The sequence below is a fragment of the Rhinatrema bivittatum genome, chromosome 2, assembly GCF_901001135.1.
Source record: "Rhinatrema bivittatum chromosome 2, aRhiBiv1.1, whole genome shotgun sequence".
Lineage (NCBI taxonomy): Eukaryota > Metazoa > Chordata > Amphibia > Gymnophiona > Rhinatrematidae > Rhinatrema > Rhinatrema bivittatum.
In genome coordinates this window covers 628,457,638-628,479,693 of record NC_042616.1, presented here as the reverse complement: position 1 = coordinate 628,479,693, position 22,056 = coordinate 628,457,638, and the positions used below count along the sequence as shown (strand labels likewise).

The following is a 22,056-nucleotide window of genomic DNA, read 5'->3' as shown; positions in this document are numbered from 1 at the left end:
TCAGCAATCGGCGCCAGAGCCATTCTGAGTCAACACTCTTCCATGGGCAAGCTAATCCCCTGCTCATTTTACTCTCATAAGTTTTCCCCCATGGAACAACTTTACACCGTTGGTGACTGTGAAATCCTTGTGGTCAAACTAACGTTTCAAGAGTGGCACCCTTGGTTGGAAGGGGCGCAACATATGTTTACCATCTTCGCAGACCACAAGAACCTCGAACATCTCAAAGAGGCTCAACTTTTGAACCCCCGTCAGGCCTGGTGGGCCTTATTCTTTGAGAGGTTTGACTTTAACCTTTGCTTTCGTTCTGGTTCCAGATGCGCTGTCTAGATCATTCGAGCCTGAAGATGTCCCAAAAGTTCGTAGCTTCATTATCAACCCTGCTTTGTATTTCCCTTGCTGCGACTACCACAGTCCCTGTTGGAAAGTCTGTCATTCCCTGCTGGCTACGTGAGCGCAACTTAAAGTGGGCCCACGACTCCAAACTGGCAGGCCACCCTGGTTGTGCCAGAACCATGGAAATGCTGCGAAGGCACTATTGGTGGCCTACTATGATGCAAGATTCACAAAACTACGTGGACTCATGTCCCACTTGCGCCCAGCAAAAACCACCAATAGGGAAGCCTTGGGGCTTGCTTCAGCCTCTCCCAGCACCTACTGAGCCATGGTCCAGCATTTTGATGGACTTTATTACTGATCTACCTCCTTCCCAGAATAACATGGTGATTTTGGTCGTCATTGACCGTTTCTCGAAAATGGGTCACTTTATCCCCTTGCTGGGCCTTCCTTCAGCCCTGGAACTGGCAAAGCTCTTCTTGAAGAACATCTTTTGCCGCCATGGACTCCCCAAGGAAATTGTGTCTGATCGGGGATGACAGTTTGCCACCTAGTATTGACGTTCCTTGTGTTGAAAGTTTGATATTTCCCTGAGTTACACGTCGGCCTACCATCCCCAGGCCAATGGGCAGGCCGAAAGGACCAATCGGACCTTAAAGACATTCCTACGCTTCTATGTAAATGATCAGCAAAATAATTGGTCAGATCTTCTTCCCTGGGCTGAGCTGTCACACAATACTCATGTCGCAGCAACCACCGACATATCCCCATTTGCAGTAGTTTTCAGACGGCAGTTCCGACTGCCTCTTCCTGTTCCTCTGACGGTTCTGTCTCCAGCGGCTCAATCCATGGCCCAAACCATTCGCCAAGTGTGTACCCGTGTAAAGGAGTGACTTTCGCAAGCTGCTGAACGCGTCAAGCACACTTATGATCTTCATAGACAACCCACTCCACTCTTTCGACCTGGCCAGAAAGTGTGGCTGAGTGCTTGACACATTCAACTGAAACTTCCGTCTCACCGTTTGGCTACGAAATACATAGGACCATTTCCTGTGATCCGAAGATTGGGAGCTGTCTCATATCAACTCCAGCTACCTCGTTCATTGGGTATCCACAACACGTTTCATCTGTCCCTGTTGAAGCCATTGGTCCTCTCCTGGCCTCACACAAAGACCCTCCTGCTTCACGTATCTCTGCAGAACTTGACACTTCTCTACAGATAAGAGAGGTCCTCGACATCTTGCGACACCGAGGCAAGTGCGAATACCTCTTAGCCTAGGAGGCCTATGGGGCCGAGGAGAATTCATGGGAACCCTCTGAAAACATCCTTGATAAGGATCTCCTGAGGGCCTTCCATAGAATGTACCCTGAGAAACCACAGCCATGTAGGTGGAGGTCTAGAAGGGGGTGGTACTGTTACGCACCCCACCCACGGCAATCCCGCACACGGGCCTGCTCACCTTCTTGGTTCCACAGTGGTTCCCGGGATGACCTCCATCACAGTAGTTGCCAGCCCTGCCAGGCCCTGGCGTCCCACAGCAGTGGTCGCCGGGCCTTCCACTGCATGCCAAGCCAAACACCAAGCCTCGGCGTCCTCTGCTATGTTAGCCATGCCCATATGCACACGCGGACCACCCAGACTCATGTAGGGCCAAGGGCAGGTGTTAGCTCTGCAGCGCGCCCGATTGATCCCTCGATATAAGTAAGTTCCTGTCTATGCTTCCCTGCCTTGGCAATCGGGTCGGATTGTTCTAAGATTGCCTCTGCATTTGTTCCTGCTTTTGCCTGTTCCTAGTCTCATTCCAGGATCCTTCTGTTCCAGTTCTGTTCCTACTTGTTCCTGTATCCTAGTTCCTGTGTCTTGCTTGTTCCTGTCTTCATCTATCTGTCTACCCAGGTAGTACCCTTGGACTGTCTTACTGGTACTGACCTCAGCTTGCTCCTGACCTGCCTGCCTGCCTGCTGCCTGCCTCAAAGACCTCAGCTTGTTCCTGACCTGCCTGCCTGCCGCCTGCCTCATGGACCTCAGCTTGTTCCTGACCTGCCTTCCTGCTTGCCGCCTGCCTCAAGATCTCAGCCTGCCTTGGACCTCGTCTGAACTTCGGTACCTGACCCCTTCTTTACTGACCATTCCTCGGACTGACCTCTGGATCTTGACCTTTGCCTGCCTGACCTTACCTTCAGATTCTGGCTCTGTTCCTCGCCTTGTAACCACCAACTCAGTTCTCTTTCTCCTTGCTCCAATCAGCCTCCAACTTCAAACCCGATCATGCTCCCCCTGTGCCATGGGCAAGCCGGACTTTCATTCTCTCAGGAGATCCTGCGAGGCCCATCTAAGTCCAAGCAGCCCAGGTCCCTACGGGCTCCTTGCGGGGGGCCCTCGGGCTTCCAGTGGTGAAGCTCTTCACAGCCTCTGTCTCCTCCAGTGCTTCACCCCCTGGAGGCAGTTACCTCCTGTTCCCTTTCAGGAGACATTCCTTCACTGTCCCAGGTCAAGGGTCCACCCCCGAGCGCATCAAGTTGTGCGCATATTTAGAACTACCAGTTCACTGATACCTTAATCAGTTCACCCAGAACTTCATCAGTTCGCATGGACTCTCTTGCACTTTACTCTGAATTCCTATCAATTCCCCCAGCTTCTCACCCAAAAACTGCACAAAAGTCAAACTTGATTTCAATTGTGTGCATGGATAGCTTTTACCAAATAGCAACTTGCATGTATACTTCAGAAGCCCACATGGAATACCTCTATACTATCCCTTTTTCCCCATTAAAATGTATGCATCATACTGCAAATACACATGTACACATGGGGTTTATAAAATATTATATATATGCATATATATATCTTACATACATATATGCTATTTTTACACATGTAACGCCATGTTAGTTTTTGAAAATTCCCTCCTAAATATCTGCTGTACAATCAACATACCAAATAAACATAATACAAGATCAAATAATCTCATAAATCAGCTAAAGCCTTATAGCAGTATAGTACTTCAATTAATTAAATCAATTACATATATGATAAGAAAGATCTGTCTAACAGGTGAACACTTGGATGACTGCTTTTGACACTCTTGATTACTCTTATATTTTAAAATGGCATTTTTAGCAGGCTATTTTAATATGATTGTGTAGCAAATTGGAACAAGCTAAGAAAATGCCTATCATTATAATGACTTTCTTACTCCATTTTTTACAAATTTTTAGTTAACCTAATTAAAATTTTGCAAAAATACAGTAGGAAAGTCATTTTAATGATAGGCAGAGAGAGTTCATTAGATTGTGCCAATTTGCTACACAGTAGGGGTGTGCATTCGGATTGACCGCATTAGTAAAACGCAACTCATATTTTTTTTTTACTTAAAAAATTGATTCGACATAAACGATCGGATTTCCCACATATCGAACATAGATATGTTCGATATGTGGGAAATCGCGATTGTTGAGCCAAAATAAAAATATAAACCCCCTCACCCTCCTTAATCCCCCCCCCCCCCGACTTACCACAACTCCCTGGTGATGGAGCGAGGAGTGAGGACGCCATTTCTGCAATCCTTGGCGAGAAGCATGTGACGTCGGCGGCACGTCGAGTGACGCCGGCGTCACGTGATTCCCGGCTCGTTCGCGCCGGACGGCTCGTTCGGCCCAAAAAGAACTTTTGGCCAGCTTGGGGGGGCCTCCTGACCCCCTCAAGCTGGCCAAAAGTTCTTTTTGGGCCGAACGAGCCGTCCGGCGCGAACGAGCCGGGAATCACGTGGCGCCGCGTCACTCCCCCCCAAGCTGGCCAAAAGTTCTTTTTGGGCCGAACGAGCCGTCCGGCGCGAACTTGCCAGGAATCACGTGACGTCGCGTCTGAGTGACGCGGCGCCACGTGATTCCCGGCTCGTTCGCGCCGGACGGCTCGTTCGGCCCAAAAAGAACTTTTGGCCAGCTTGGGGGGTTCAGGAGGCCCCCCCAAGCTGGCCAAAAGTTCTTTTTGGGCCGAACGAGCCGTCAGGCGCGAACGAGCCGGGAATCACGTGACGCCGCGTCACTCGACGTGCCACCGACGTCACATGCTTCTCGCCAAGGATTGCAGAAATGACGTCCTCACTCCTCGCTCGATCACCAGGGAGTTGTGGTAAGTCTGGGGGGGGGATTAAGGAGGGTGAGGGGGTTTAATTTTTTTTTTTGCACATATGTACATATACCCAACTCATTGGATTTTTTTTATGTCCATATTGGCCGCAAGTGGGACCCCCTTTCGGACATAAAAAATATGAACATAAAATTTTGCTCTGCACATCCCTACTACACAGGCCTATTAAAATAGTCTATTAATAATGTCATGTTAAAATTTAACAGTTTAAATAATTAATTAAACACTAGACCAAAGAGTCATGTTTGTAACTGGTTAAGGAAAGCTTAGTAATAAAATTCAAGACAGAGACCCTTTAGCATGACATTTCATATTGAAGGCCCCATTCAAGAGAGGGCACATTTTCTGGAGTTAATTAATCTAAGCTCAATATGAGCAGGTAACTTTAGTAAGGCCACATGAGCACCCCTAAGAACTTAGAAAAGGAGAGTTAAGATTTTAAATTATCAGTGATATGTAATTGGCAGCTGGTATAGTTTTCTAAGTGTTATGGAGATACTCTCATTCTTTTGAGTACTTCTAATCGCTCTGGCTGTACAATTATTGACTACTTGCATCTTCTTAACTGATTTGTCTAGAAAATCTCAGGAATAAAGAGTTGCAATAGTCCAGGTGTGTGAACAAAGCAGTGTCGGCAAAACCAGTTTTCAATTTTTTCTAATTAGGGATGATGTGGTGAACCAGATTGATTTTGCATTGGCTTTTTTAGAAACTTCTGCAATTTGATTGTGAAAAATTTAGCTCAATTTTAAAGATCACATCTAAGTTATGTATCTTATTCTTGTTATTTTTGTTTTATTCCCCTAAAATAGGTGTTACTGGCAAGGAAATAGAGTAAGGTTGTCTTACCCAAAGGATCTCTGTCTTTCCAAAATTTAAAAATGTCTCTTCTTTCTCATCCATTGCAAAATTGAGGTCAAGCTATGATTCAGATGAGGCACTGAGTTATATAGATCTGAACCTAGAGAAATAGACATCTAAGTATGATCAGCATAGATGAAATAGTTCACTCCGAATTCAGTCAGAAATTTTCCCAGAGGAATCAATTATATGTTGAATAACAAGTAAGATAATAGTAAAGAATACCATTTTAGGGGGTTATTTTCCAAACACATATCGCGTGCATTAGGGCCTATCGCACGTGAAAGTGGCCTTTTCTCGGTAGTAACATAAAAATTAGGGGGATGGGAGTAATCGGGGCGGAGTTAGGGAGGAGTTAACGGCAGCACCGCTGCGGCGATAATGTTTCGAACATTGTGGTGCTATCGCCCGCCCACCCCCTCCTTCTCCCCTCCCCCGCCCCCTTTAGCACAGGCTTCATCAATCCACACGGAATGATGAATCCTGTCCTTCATTTGCCAAGGTTTAGAAAAAGCATCATCCAGTACCATTTTCTGAGATCATCCTTGTAAGAAAGATGAAACCATTTCAAAACCTTCTAAGTCCTGTCAAAAAGTCAATGTAGCATGTCTCGTTAATCTTTCTTTATGATAATGTATTGTTTTAAATTTTGTATACAATTTTGTTTGGATTTTATTATTCATAAATACAGTTTATAAATAAACAATAATGAAATGACACAGTAATCAAGGTGTCAAAAACTGTGAACCATTCTTATAGATTTAGACAAAATCAAATCATAGATGTAAATGTCAATGACCGAGAATTAGTCAAATCATACTCAATGGTATTAAAAAATTGTACAGCTGACCCATCAATCTGCTCATGCAATTTAGAGTCAATAAAGATTTTAGATGGGTAGGATAACAAAATGTGTATCTTTGTATACTAGCTGATCAACATTTCCATTGGAATGCAGTACTGTCTACAGGATCTGATTCAGGTATTAGACATGTCTAAGTGTGTTTATGCACAACATCAGAGTTTCCAAGTTTTTAAATTATTTTTACTGATAGCCTGCCAAAATTTTTGATGACATAATTTGTTTTACAAATAAAAGGGGCAGATTTTAAAAGGTTACGTGCGTAAATCCTCAGGATTTACTTGCATAACAGCTCCTGCACGCACCGAGCCTATTTTGCATAGGCCCGGTGACGCGCACAAAGTCCAGGATGCATGTATGTCCCAGGGCTTTGTGAAAGGGGTTGGGTGGGGGCAGGGCAGGGGCGGGACTGAGGCTTCCGGCACAGCGGCCATGCCGGGGGATTACTTTCCGGCACTCGGCCGGTGTGCGCAACTTATGAAATAAAGGTATGGGGGGGGTTTAGGTAGGGCTGGGGGGTGGGTTAGGTAGGGGAAGGGAGGGGAATGTGTGGGGGGTGGAGGGGAACAGGGAAAGCCATCGGGGCTCCCCTAAGGCTTGGGCAAAGTGCACTAGTGTGCACCCCCTTGCGCTCGCCGACCCCAGATTTAATAATATGCACGTGGCTGCATGCACATGTTATAAAATCTGGTGTACATTTGTGCGCGCCAGGTAGCGCGCACAAATGTACCCCGCGCCCCTAGGTTTAAAAATCTGGCCCATATGTTTTATATTCTCCATTTTCTGCATAGCTGGACAAACTATACTGTGATTCACATCTCTGTGCACCCAAATGGTCTCTCCACCTGCACCATGAGTCATTGGTATGGTGTTTCAGCCAAAGGACTTTCACACCAATTTACTCCCAATTGTGCATGATATGCTGTCTGAGGTATGTAGACTTGTTCTTCCTTGCCATGTATTGACTTACATAGGCTTTCTGACTGGACAGCATAGAATGGACCAGAAATTGTAAACGCAGACAACAAAATGCAGACAGCTTGAAAAAATCTTCAACAGTTTATGCTTCAGATAATGAGTGCAGCTGCAGAAGACAGTCTTGCTTCTTGATAGTCAGACATAGTCTATGCAGAATACCTGAAAGGTGCAGGTTAGGTGAATGCAGAATACCAGAATCACTCACACAGGGCAGGGACTTAATCCTAAAAGTCCTTAGCTCTGCTACCTCAGAGAATTTGAACCCATAACACCAGAGACACAGGTCCAAGCCTGGCCACCCACTGATCTCTACAAAGGATTTGTCACCTATATCAATATTGCTAAAAACTATTATTTTTAAAGAGTTTATGGATATATTATTTTTACTGACTTAATAAATGTACTAATATTTGGCAACCCTGAATTGCACATCTATAAATGTCAATAAATTAATTCCTCAAGAAAATGCACATACTTGCAGTATTGCATGAAAATGTTAACAGGAAATAAAAGGGTTTAGAGGTGTTCCATGGTGGATTTTAGACGGAAGCATGCAAGTTAATATTATGAACTAATCCAAACACCTTTACACTTGCTGGTTGACTTGTGCAATTTAAATCAGAATTGTTTTTTGTCTTTAGTTTTTGGGTAAGAGGTCTTGGTGAACAAGTGGAGGTATCAGTGAACTGATTCCAAGTACATGCAAAAACGCCTATTTTCAGAAGCAGAGTACATACTAAAGATGTGAATCGTGTCCTCGATAGTCTTAACGATTGATTTCGGCTGGGAGGGGGAGGGAATCGTATTGTTGCCGTTTGGGGGGGGGTAAAATATCGTGATATATCGTTAAAATCGTTAAAACCCCGCTAAAACCCACCCCCGACCCTTTAAATTAAATCCCCCACCCTCCCCCAAATGACTTAATTACCTGGTGGTCAAGCGGCGGTCCGGAACGGCAGCGGTCCGGAACGGGCTCCTGCTACTGAATCTTGTTGTCTTCGGCCGGCGCCATTTTCCAAAATGGCGCCGAAAAATGGCGGCGGCCATAGACCAACAGGATTCGACGGCAGGAGGTCCTTCCGGACCCCCGCTGGACTTTTGGCAAGTCTTGTGGGGGTCAGGAGGCCCCCCCCCAAGCTGCCAAAAGTTCCTGGAGGTCCAGCGGGGGTCAGGGAGTGATTTCCCGCCGCGAATCGTTTTCCGTACGGAAAATGGCGCCGGCAGGAGATCGACTGCAGGAGGTCGTTCAGCGAGGGTTCCGGCGCCTCGCTGAACGACCTCCTGCAGTCGATCTCCTGCCGGCGCCATTTTCCGTACGGAAAACGATTCGCGGTGGGAAATCGCTCCCTGACCCCCGCTGGACCTCCAGGAACTTTTGGCCAGCTTGAGGGGGGGCCTACTGACCCCCACAAGACTTGCCAAAAGTCCAGCGGGGGTCCGGAAGGACCTCCTGCCGTCGAATCCTGTTGGTCTATGGCCGCCGCCATTTTTCGGCGCCATTTTGGAAAATGGCGCCGGCCGAAGATAACAAGATTCAGTAGCAGGAGCCCGTTCCGGACCGCTGCCGTTCCGGACCCCCAGGTAATTTAAGTCATTTTGGGGGGGGGGATTGAAGGAGGTAGGATTTGGCAAGGAAATGTTTAAGTTATTTGGGGGGGGGGTTCGGGAGGGTGGGGGATTTAATTTAAAGGGTCGGGGATGGGTTTTAGCGGGTTTTAGTGTGCCGGCTCACGATTCTAACGATTCTAACGATAAATCGTTAGAATCTCTATTGTATTGTGTTCCATAACGGTTTAAGACGATATTAAAATTATCGGACGATAATTTTAATCGTCCTAAAACGATTCACATCCCTAGTACATACATGCCTTATAAAATACTAGGGATGTGCAGAGCAAAAGTTTAAGTTCATATGTCCATAAGTCGAAAGGGGGTCCCATTTGCGGTCAATATGGACATATGGAGAATTCCATAAGTTGAGTCTATGTCCATATGTGCAAATAAAAATTTAAACCCCTCACCCTCCTTAATCCCCCCCCCAAGACTTACCAAAACTCCCTGGTGGTCCAGCGGGGTCAGGACGCCATTTCTGACCAACTTTGCAAGGAGCACATGACGTCGGCGTCACGTCGGAGTGACGCGGCGTCACGTGATTCCCCGCGGGGTCGCTTCCGGGATCCTCGTTCGGCCCAAAAGGAACTTTTGGCCAGCTTGGGGGTGTCAGGAGGCTTGGGGGTGTCAGATCAGCACAGAATTGTAACATGTGTGGATTTGGTGGGGCAGAAGGAAAGCCCCCATGAAAGGACACCTTCCTCGACCTGGCTGATTGTGTGGTTGGGCAGATTGATAATGTTGGTGCAGTTTGGGGTATCCATTGTGAGTCAAATTTGCATAGTTGAATTAAATAAGAGATGCTTACATGAAGTAGGGCTACCTACTGTTATGAGTGATTCCCCGCGGGGAATCACGTGACGTCGGCACCACGTCGGAGTGACGCGGGTGTCACGTGATTCCCCGCGGGTTCCCTCCGGCACCCTCGTTCGACCCAAAAGGAACTTTTGGGCCAGCTTGGGGGGGCCCTCCTGACACCCCCAGCTGGCCAAAAGTTCCTTTTGGGCCGAACGAGGATCCTGGAAGCGACCCCCGCGGGGAATCACGTGACATCGGCGCCACGTCGGAGAGTGACGCGTGCGTCACGTGATTCCCCGCGGGTTTCCCTCCAGCACCCTCGTTCGGCCCAAAGGAACTTTTGGCCAGCTTGGGGGTAGTCCAGGAGGCCCCCCAAGCTGGCCAAAAGTTCCTTTTGGCCGAAGGAGGATCCCGGAAGCGACCCCGCGGGGAATCACGTGACGTCGGCGCCACGTCGGAGTGACGCGGCGTCACGTGATTCCCCGCGGGTTCCCTCTGGCACCCTCGTTCGGCCCAAAAGGAACTTTTGGCCAGCTTGGGGGGGCCTCCTGACACCCCCCAAGCTGGCCAAAAGTTCCTTTTGGGCCGAACGAGGGTGCCGGAGGGAACCCGCGGGGAATCACGTGACGCCGCGTCACTCCGACGTGGCGCCGACGTCACATGCTCCTCGCAAAGGAGTTCAGAAATGGCGTCCTGACTCCTCGCTGGATCACCAGGGAGTTGTGGTAAGTCTTTGGGGGGGGATTAAGGAAGGTGAGGGGTTTAAATTTTTATTTTGGATCAACAATCGCGATTTCCAACGTATTCAACATAGCTATGTTGAATAAGTTGGAAATCCGATCGTTTACGCCTCATCACTTTTTTAAGTTAAAAAAAAAAAATAAGTAGCGTTTTACATTTAAGTTCAAAACAAATGCACACCTCTCTAAAATACCTGCCTCCTCATTTAATTTTGGATTATTATGCAAAAATTGTGAGAATTATTATGTGCATAAAATATAAACGTATGTTTTTATAAAATGGGTAAGATAGTATGGAATTTCTGGCATTACAAATTTCCATGCATAATTTTGGGTAGAAATACATGAATGTGGATCCTATCACAGTTTATAAAATACTAGCTTAAATCTAGTAAATATCGGAATAATGAACCTAAATATCCTAAGCAACAGAATAATGGCCCTTATATATCCAAAGGCCAACTCTTACTCAGAACTATGCAATGCTTTCACAAACTTCTTCAGTTCTAAAATAGAAAACATTGTTAATTCTTTTCCATCATGCACTTATTTATCTCAAAAAACACCCACTAATGCTCTTGATGTCATTTGGCACACCTTCAAAGATGTTGCCAGCAGCGGAATAATTCAAATCATTTCTAATATGAAGTTCTACAACTGTCCCTTAAATCCTTGCTTGACTGTTTTGTTAAAACTCTTCAGGGATGACATTTCCCTACCCATTGCTCGAATTGTTAACTCCTCCCTATCTACCGGTACCCTTCCGTCCTCCCTCAAAACTGCTTCAGTTTCACCTATACTAAAGAAGCCTTCAGCAGCTATACAGAATTTAGTAGCTTCTGGCCCATATCTTCCCTTCCATTTCATCCAAAATAATTGAATTGTTTGTTCTCAAACAGCTCACTCAATACCTCAATGATCATTCCATATTGGATCACTATCAGTTCAGTTTTAGGCCTCTAGTACACAGTCACTGTTAATATCTAGCATTGATATAATCCATTGTGGATTTGATTCTGGGACCTCTCACATTCTTATTTTTCTAGATCTCACTGCTGCCTTTGATACCATCAACCATGATATATTTCTCTCTCGTCTTGTCAATATTGGCTTGGCAAGAACAGTATATGACTGATTCAAATCTTATCTGCATGATCAGTCACAACAAATATGCTTATATATTGCTTCTTCTTCATGGTTTTTTATCACTACTGGTGTTCCCCAAATTTCAGCACATTCAGCTGCTATCTGCACACTTTTTTCCATCTTAGGATATTCTTAACACCTTTATGCTGATGATATTCAGTGTTAGTTTCCAATCAGCAGAACTGGCAGTCCATAGCTCAATTTATCACTCTCTATTTATCTTCCATTAATGCATGGGTTTCTCATAACAAGTTTTGCCAACATTTATCAGAGAGTGAAATTTATCAAAGGCTGCTCTTTCTGATATGCCCTATTACCACAATTCAAATTTCTCATGTCGTTAGGAAACTTTGAGTTATTTTTTATCCTAAATTTGATATGAAATCGCACATCAAGTTGGTCTTACAAGTATCCTACTATAAACTCTACCTCCTCAGATATATCAAGCATCTTCTTGAACCTGATGATATATGAACTGTTCTTCAATCTTTGGTACTTAGGGGAATTGATTACTGCAATTCCCTTTATGATGGTCTTCCACAGTCTACAACTAGATGACCACCACCCCAATCTAATAAGCCAATAAGCCACTGGCAGCCTAGACAAAACCTGGCCATAGAAGCCAAAGCATTGATGAGGTCATTGGCATGCTAAGATCCCAACTGTAGAAGTCACTTGACCTCGGCTGAGTGCTGCTCATGCCCTGCACCTTTTCTTCTCCCCTGGCTGCTGTCGAAGTGCCAGGGATCCAGATCTCAGTCTAGTGGGCCACTGGCCCTGTGATGACCTTGCCCCCCCCCCCCCCCCCCCAATGGGCAGCTGCCCTTGACTAATATAGTATGATATGAGAGGTTGGGAGGGGTCCTGTTAACTTGCTGGTCACCACGCCCTGTGCTGTGACTCCCCCTTAACTAACCCCCACCTAACTATCCAAATGAGAGGGGGAGTAGGGCAGGATGCTGAACAACAACCCGTGCCGAGGGGAAAATGGAAGCTCTTATATGTCGACTACTGTTTTGAATTCCTGCTTCAGCCAATCCCATGCCTTCCTGACTCCCTCTCTCTCCTCAAACCTCCACTGTTTGTCCCACCCATTCTATATACATAACCCCTTCCTTCCCACCTGTACTACCTGCAGAGATTTTACTCAAGCCTCTTCCACCCCTATTGTGCCCTGATCCCTTAGAGTTTGATCACAGGGTCTTAATTTGATACACAATGTCAGTAGTCCCTAATTACATTCAATTCTTCGATTTTATGTTCCTTCATGAAGTTTAAGGTCAAGAAATCAATACCTGGTTGAAGTGCCCTCTCCAAGACTAACCAGATTGGCAGTTACCGTGATCGTGCTTTTTTCCATCACGGTCCCCACAATCTGGAACTCTGTCCCACTCCCTATCAGATCAATATCCAATGCTAAGGATTTCAAGAAAGCCCTGAAAAGCTACTTATTCCCCCAGGCATACTAAAATCTCCCCATATCCTAGTTGACCCCAGGCCTAATATGGCTTCTACAAGAACATCTTATCACTTATCTGTTCAGGTAATAATCAGCCTAGTCCTAAAAACTAGGGGTGTGCATTCGTTTTCACCGTATTGGCGATCCACAACGTATATTACACTATTCATAGTATTCGTGGGGAAGCGAAATGTATCGTGATTCCCCACGAGACTTGCCAAAAGTCCAGCGGGGGTCCGGGAGCGACCTCCTGCACGCCGGCCATCCAATGCCAGTACTCAAAATGGCACCGATCGCCTTTGCCCTAACAATGTCACAGGTACCGACGGTCGGCCCCTGTGACATAGTGAGGGCAAAGGCGATCGGTGCCATTTTGAATACTGGCAGCAGAGGGTCAGGAGGCCCCCCAAGCTGGCCAAAAGTCCATGGGGGTCCAACGGGGGTCCCGGAGCGACCTCCTACACTCCGGCCGTCCTTGCCAGTACTCAAAATGGCACCGATAGCCTTTGCCCATTCTATGTCACAGGGGCTACCGGTGCCATTGGTCAGCCCCTGTCACATGGTAGGAGCACAAGATGACATTGATGACCATGTGACAGGGTCTGATCAATGGCACCGGTAGCCCCTGTGACAAAGGCTATCGGCGCCATGATGAAACCGGCACCGAGTGTGGGAGAGTGCAGGGGATGGCTTCCGGACTCCCCGCTGGACCACCAGGGAGTTTTGGTAAGTTGTGGGGGGGGGGGGGGGTCAGGAGGGTGGGGGGTTGTAGTTCATTTTAATTTTAGCTAGGACACGAATAGAAATTGCCGTATTAACGCATTGGGGTGCCATACGGCCGAATGCAACGTATCTGCTCTCCGACGAATCCGAATCACGAATGCAACGTATGGCGTCCCTCTGCACATCCCTTCTAAAAACCAGGTTGCTTAGATTTTTGTTTATCAATATATTTACTTTGTTTTTATTATGTAGATTATTTATTGTAACCTGTCACAAACCTTGGAGGGCACAGGCAACAAGTCCTTTTTAATAAATAAATAAGCAAATAGATAAATACATAAATGGATAAGCGAATGAATGAATGAATGAATGAATGAATGAATGAATGAATACATAGATTGATCTCTGCTGAGCCACATGGTGCACAGCGGACAATGCTGAAAGCTGGGCACGAAGGTTCCCCCATATTCAATACCACTTTAATCCTTTGCCTCCTTGAGATGTCCACCACTGTAGGCAGCTGGAAAACTGCATGGTTCATTTATTATTTTATTGAAACGATTGTGAAGCTCTCTTGAGCTTAGTATTATGCAGTTAAAGCTCATCAAATACAGATTTTATTCAATGTGCAGGACTAATTAAAAAATAAACATTTTCATTATATATTTGTGAAGTTAATTGCAAGTGAACCTAGTTTTCATACATTGTATAACCTTTTCTCTTTAAAGAGATTAACATTGCTTATATATTTCAAAATAACAATGAGGTAAAGTTGGCTTTCTCTTTTCTGAACAATTTTAGTGAAGGCGATCAAAGGTGAATAAGCTAAAACTGCATTTTCTTTCTTCCAGTTTTAAATGTCTACTGGGATGAATAAAGCACAACTCTATTTAGCTGAAACAAAACATTAAGCAGTTCAGGCCACACATTAATTACTAGTTAAGGAGATAAGTCCTTTTAAATTACCAATTGAAAAAGGATATTCAGAAGCTCAAGCTAAGACATTGACAGTAGTGATGTTATATTTGCCTCTTGGTTTTTGGGGGAAGGAAATCTCCGTGACTTTCTTAGACTTTAGGAGGATCATGAGCTATTTAAGAAGCAAAGAAAGCAATTTGCATGCTATATGAATGGAATTCTAATGTAGTACTTGATGATAAATAGAAATATTTTATATTCAGGCCACTGTGCTGCCTGGGAGAAGAAACTGCCAGTCTCTGCTGGTACAAAGACTATGAATAGCATGGGGTAGAGTAATGGAATAGGTTTACATGACTAATGAGTGCATTTATTTCTTTCACTTTATAGTAAGCGCTTACATGCACAGTCTTCATTTAGAGGAAGCTTGAGGAAAGCAGGTGCTCTTTTCAAAAAGGACACTGTAAGTGTCACTTCTTCTCCTGCATTTCGTAGAACCTGAACCTGAAAAATTTGCAAAGATGACATGAATGAGAAAACATAAAAGCTGTAACATTTTCAAACAATGCTTCACTTTTTTTTTTTTTTTAATATGGTGTAAGTTAAAAAAAAATCTATGCATAATCACTTTGACAAAATATGTGGGTTGTTTTTTTTATTTCTTTAGAAATCTGAGTTTATGTAAGCAAATTTTTGGTTTCTGACTCACAAAGGTAAAAAGAGCTTTAACTACATATGCCTTCAAAAGTTGTCAGAATGTAGTGTTTCTATGACCACCATTTTACTAAATTACTGGTTAGCTCTGCTAGGTTGACAACAATAAATACAATTTCTGCATTTATACATAAATGCTACTATTTCTAGTCACCCTAGTAACCACAAATGATGTGGGACACAGTTATCTGGATACATGTTTCAGCAAAGTATATCTAGTCAAATAACAATCATCTGCAAGACCATCCCTTAGCATCTTGGTGGCAAGATGCCCGTAGAATGGGAGCATTGAGGGGTGGAGACACAAAATCCTCCCTGTCTGTGGGCTTAGCAAGGCCCACCCACGGATGTCGGGATTCTGAAGGAGAAACAGGCTTGATGAGATAAAGAAAAGTGAGCGCAGGGCCGTGACTTTACAAAAAGTGTGTGTGTGTGTGTGTGCCCATATCTGCGTGTATGTAGGCGCGCCCCCCACATGTGCCGTTTATATCATACATGCAGGTGCATGTGCATTATAGAAAATACGCCTATTTGCACGCAAGTGCGCTCCTAACTTTAAGCGGTTACATGAGGAAAGGTTATCCTCGTATTTCCCTTACGGCTTGTTGGCTTTTACATGCACAACTGAGCACATTTTATATAACATGTGCGCGGGAAGAAACTGACCAGTTTGCCCAGTCTATCTCTAGGTCATCAAGAAATCCCTGGATCTTCTGCCTGAACTCCCCCCCCCCCCCCCCATTTACTCAGCTTCCTCATCCATCAGTATTTGGTTATAAAAAGTTTTATTCTGACCTACATCTGCTAAATAGCAGCAGTAAATTTGCACAGGTAACAGGTGTACGTGCACTGCGTTCACAAGTTATAAAATCACAACTTGTGCTTGCTTGTAAATGTTGCCCCAGAACACCCTTGACTCGCCCCTTTCCATGCCTTTTTTACACAAGCAAAGTTATTCACAGACTGGTACTCGTTCGCTTATGTGCAGTGTTTATAAAATAGTTCAAGCATGATATGCACTACTTGCGTGTGCAGCGCTTTTAAAATTCACCTTATAATACGTATATGATATACCCTGAATACAACTCAACTTTGCAATGAACTCTATAATAGGGATGTGAATCGTTTTTCAACGATTAAAATTATCGTCCGATAATGTTTATATCGTCTTAAATCGTTATAGAACACGATACAATAGAAATTCTAACGATTTATCGTTAAAAATCGTTAAATCGTGTTAGTGCGCACTAACTCCCCATTAGTGCGCACTAACTCGATTTAGTGCGCACTAACTGAAAATGATACAAATAAACACTTTCCAGGTCACTGAAGGTCAGTTAGGAATGAATATGTGTTCCTATTGGCTGGCTGCCCTCTTATCTATTGATGTTACCAAGGTTACCACTGAGGTGATGGTTGGGGGGATGGGAAATGGAACTGGAAACTAACGAACACCAACAGAAAATGAAACAAAGTGTTCACACTTCCCAGGTCAGTAAAGGTCACTTAGGAATGAATATGTATGTATGTATTCCTATTGGCTGGCTGTGCTCTTATCTATTGATGTTACCAATATGGTTGGGGGGATGTGAAATGGAAACAGTTGGAAGCTTGACAAAAAAAGTAATGTAATGATCAGCACTCACGTGACTAGAACTTGTTTGTTTATTATTTTTGTTAGCAGGCACCTGAAATGCTAGTGCATGTTGAATTTGCCAATCACTGTGCATTTTAGAAAGGTGGTCCTGGCTGGAACTGTACACAGTTCAAATATATGTAATTGATTGTTGGTAAGTGTATTTTTTAAGTAGCCACACTGGCACCAGTATGTTTACTTTTCCTCCTACTTAACTCACTAGCTCAGCTTTGTAAGAAGGGCTTCTCTGCTTGTGTGTTGTTTTTGTTTGGTGTGAGGAGAGCAGAAACATCAGATATTTATTCAATCTACTACAGTCATCTCTTACAGTGCCCTATCCCTATTAATACCAGGAGTGTTGGGATCTTTCTGCACACAGTGCCCTAACCCTGATACCAGTCTGAGACAGCTCCCTCCCTGCATTACTAGTGAGAGGCTGGCTTCACAGACAGGGGGGAGCTGCCTGACCCTCACTCCTGACTTCCCCCATGTCCCAGCTAGTGAATGGTGTGTGGGTGAGGGGGGGGGGGGTGGATGGTGAAGTCTGAGACAGCTCCCTCCCTGCATTACTAGTGAGAGGCTGGCTTCACAGACAGGGGGGAGCTGCCTGACCCTCACTCCTGACTTCCCCCATGTCCCAGCTAGTGAATGGTGTGTGGGTGAGGGGGGGGGGGGAGGATGGTGAAGTCTGAGACAGCTCCCTCCCTGCATTACTAGTGAGAGGCTGGCTTCACAGACAGGGGGGAGCTGCCTGACCCTCACGCCTGACTTCCCCCATGTCCCAGCTAGTGAATGGTGTGTGGGTGAGGGGGGGGGGGAGGATGGTGAAGTCTGAGACAGCTCCCTCCCTGCATTACTAGTGAGAGGCTGGCTTCACAGACAGGGGGGAGCTGCCTGTCCCTCACTCCTGACTTCCCCCATGTCCCAGCTAGTGAATGGTGTGTGGGTGAGGGGGGGGGGGTGGATGGGGAAGTCTGAGACAGCTCCCTCCCTGCATTACTAGTGAGAGGCTGGCTTCACAGACAGGGGGGAGCTGCCTGACCCTCACTCCTGACTTCCCCCATGTCCCAGCTAGTGAATGGTGTGTGGGTAAGGGGGGGGGGGGAGGATGGTGAAGTCTGAGACAGCTCCCTCCCTGCATTACTAGTGAGAGGCTGGCTTCACAGACAGGGGGGAGCTGCCTGACCCTCACTCCTCCGGGGTATTGTGATCTTCCTGCACACAGTGCCCTATCCCTGATACCAGGGGTGTTGTGATCTTCCTGCATGCAGTGCCCTATCCCTATTAATACCAGGAGTGTTGTGATCTTCCTGCATGCAGTGCCCTATCCCTGATATCGGGATGTGTGCAAGAAGATCACAACACCCCCAGTATCAGGAATAGGGCACTGTGTGCAGGAAGATCACAACACCCCTGGTATTAGGGATAGGGCACTGTGTGCAGGAAGATCACAACACTCCTGGTATTAATAGGGATAGGGCACTGTGTGCAGGAAGATCACAATACCCCTGGTATCAGGGTTAGGGCACAAGTTCTAGTCACATTGACTGATCACATTACTTGTTTTGTCAAGCTACCAACTGTTTCCATTTCCCATCCCCCATATACTGTCAGTAGGAAACTTGGTAACATGAATAAATAAGAGGGCAGCCAATAGGAATACATATTCATTCCTAAACTGACCTTAACTGACCTGAAAAGTGTCAAATTGTATCATTTTCAGTTAGTGCGCACTAACTCCCAGTTAGTGCGCACTAACTCCCGTTAGTGCGCACTAATCGGAAAAAACGATTTTTAACGATTTTTTAACTAAAAAATCGTGCCTAAGACGATTTTCTTGCCCTGCCACACGATTTCTATCGTTAAGACGATATGGAAAACGATTCACATCCCTACTCTATAATTCAGGGCTTCCCAGACCTGTTTTTGTGACTTAATGGCCAGTCATGTTTTCAGGCTACCTACAATGAATATGCATGACATCAATCTGCATGCATTGGGGGGCTCAGATTTAACTCATGCATATTCATTGTGGATAACCAGAAGCCCGGACTGGCTGTGGGGTTGCCAGCATCAAAAAGCAAGATGTGTGCTGCAATGACATTTGTAAGTGGATTGCAAATAGAGACAAAGGAAACAAATTGAGTTATAAACATTGAAAACAGAGAACAGATTTTATTCCAAATGAAAAAAATATGCTTTTAATTAACAAAGGTTGTTATAGAAATAATAAATTATACACCGGATGCCTAAGTAGATGTTACTATGTTCAGTCCCCCTGTCCTGTGGGGTTGCCAGGACAAGTTTAGGAAGCTCTGCTATAGTTGCTGTAATCCAAGAAACAAACTAACAAAACACTGAGAGGGTTGTTGCAGTTCAACTTACAATGAAACATGGTTCTTCCCACCTTTCCCTAAATGTCAGTATGGTAATCACTACCTTTAGATATATTATACTTTTACATCTACTTTTCTTTTTCTCCAAAAATTAGAGTTAATCTATGTGACATGGAACTAAGGTAAAGCTGTAAATTTACTAAAGAAGGATAACAGAACAGAGTTTTGGAGACCCATAAATTCACTGTGACACTTATGGTAACTTATACTAATGGAAAATGCCACAGTCCTCTAGTCATTAATACATAAACAGTAGATTCAGAAGTGAAGCTAAATTTTAAGTTTTAGAATTTAAAGTGTGTGCAGCTGAATTAGGATATATTCTCATCATTTTCAGTGTGAAAGTTGTAATAAACCCCCAAATACAAACGTATCAGAGTAAATAGATGGTCACTGCACTAGAGTACATGGATGCTACCAGTAACAGGGCATCCATGCACCGGATCAGGACTATCTTGACTCACCCCCATCATAGCAGCACTCCAGGACATCTCCATCAGGCAAAAATGAATTCACATCTCTAATCAGTGTGGCTGCAATGGTGCTGATCATGGCCCACCGACCTACAGTTGAAAGTTGCTTGCCCACACATATTAGCATATCAAATAGTCTGCACTGCCACAAATAGCGTTCTCTGCCATTTTTGCAAGCAAAACAGCATTTTCAGAGTTTTTCTCCATTTAGTACATCAGCCTTATTGATAGGCAATATGAGCAGATGACCAGGAACTTGGGACAGAGAATAAATCCAGGAAAACTACAAAGACGCCTACATTGTCATATCACAGCTAATGCAGGGGGACAGACAGTCTTCCTAGCCTCGATTGTACCCCCCTCCCCCCAGAAGACTGCAACACCATAAGGTCCTGTTGAACCAAAGCAGTCTTTTGAAGGTTGCGGAGTAGTGGAGGAAATGTCAGCCCCGGGCAGAACCTCTCTGGGTGCAGTGGGAGGGAGGAGAAATAAAGTTGACTCAAGCTCTCAGATTCGATTCCTCTGTTAGGTCTCTAATAAAGGGTTAAAGCCATTGATTATCCACTCAATAAAGATGCTTCGTGGTTCGTGTTGTGTTTTAGACTTGAGGAGGTGGGGTGAGTGGGCTGAGGGGTAGTCACAGTTGCCTTAGTTAATATTTTTAGAATAGTTTTTAAAATTTTGGAAACATGGGAAGGGCAATTTTTACAAGCCATTGACAGATCGATACTCTAAGGCCGCGGTAGAAACAGTGCGGCAGTGCCGGGCGCACCCTCGTTCCCTGCACGCACAGTTCTCTTCACCTACCGCTCGATACTCTCTTCAAATTGCATGCAAATGCATGCCGCGGCTGCGAAGTGTTAGGCAAGCGTTAGGCCCGCGCAACCCATTTTACTGTATAGGCGCTAATACAGCGCCTATACAGTATCCTGGGTGCGCTGGTACCTGTCATTTCAAAAGTCATTTGAAATGACAGGCACCAGGAAGTGGATGGTTCCCCCCCTCCCGAAGCAAGGAGCAGGGCGAAAATTAAAACGGGAATAAAGTGTAAAAAATGGGGGTAAAACCAAAGGGAGTAAAGTGTAAAAAACCATGGACGACCTCCATATTAACATTGCAGCGTAAGTTGTTTATATATATGTATAAATACCTGTCACTTTCCTATCACTTTCCGAATCCCCCAGGCGTGCGGTCATCGAGGCGGCGGCGGGAGCCGGCGGGCGGATGGGCGCCCGTTCATCCAGGCGGCGGGCGGGTGGGCGCATGTTCGATCCAGGCCGCGGCCGGGTGGGCGTGCATTCATCCAGGCAGAGGGAGCCGGCCGCGAAAGCGGTCGGCTGCTTTCGCCGCCGGCTCCCTCTGCCTGGATGAATGCACGCCCACCCGGCCGCGGCCTGGATCGAACACGCGCCCACCCGCTCGCCGGCTCCCACCGCTGCCTGGATCCAACGCGCGCCCATCCGCCCGCCGGCTCCCACCGCCGCCGCCACCTCGAAGACCGCACGCCTGGGGGATTCGGAAAGTGACAGGAAAGTGGCAGGTATTTATACATATATATAAACAACTTATGCTGCAATGTTAATATGGAGGTCATCCATGGTTTTTTACACTTTACTCCCTTTGGTTTTACCCCCATTTTTTACACTTTATTCCCGTTGTAATTTTCGAACACCACACTAACACCACACTAACACCAAGTAGAGGGTAGCGGTAAACTAACAGGTTAAGGACGCGGCAAAATAGCGGGTTAGAAAGGAGATAATCTGAGCGCGCATCACAGTATCGGAGGGGAATAGCTAATTCCTTCATTATACAGCTAATTCGTTCATTTACATATCATATACATGCTGGGTGCGGAAAGGGTTATGCGTCTGTTTTAAGAAGCGCTAAGGACTCGTGAAACTGGAGACTGTATCGCTGGATCGCCTTACGCGTCCGAATTGTGCGCTCACAGCACGTTACAGACGGGAAATCTTCAACCGCACGTTACAGTATCGTTCTGTTAGTTGGGTAAAAGGTCTTTTGACAATTGGCTAGCCTCCATGCAGCTAAAAGTATGCACATTGTTTCACAATCCATGCATCTTTACCTGCAGTGAGCAGAGGCATTCTTGGAATGCCAGGTTAGTTTGCAACAATGTGTACAGTTGAGCATTTTCATAACTATATGGGAGCTGTGCGGGAAAATCTCTACAGGCATTTTTTGCAACACAGTTTTAAATGGGAAGGTATGCTGGCACTTTTTCTTTGAGAACT

The 22,056-nt window shown here is 45.4% G+C and overlaps 1 protein-coding gene across 1 annotated transcript in view; it reads right to left on the bottom strand.

The window, feature by feature from the left end:
• The window catches only part of SNTG1 (syntrophin gamma 1), a 2,212,578-nt gene that overhangs the window by 704,199 nt on the left and 1,486,323 nt on the right, over positions 1 to 22,056 (bottom strand). The window contains exon 11 of the mRNA XM_029591258.1: positions 14,984 to 15,086. Coding sequence (XP_029447118.1) covers positions 14,984 to 15,086 — 103 coding nt within the window. The remainder of the gene's footprint in view (positions 1 to 14,983; positions 15,087 to 22,056) is intronic.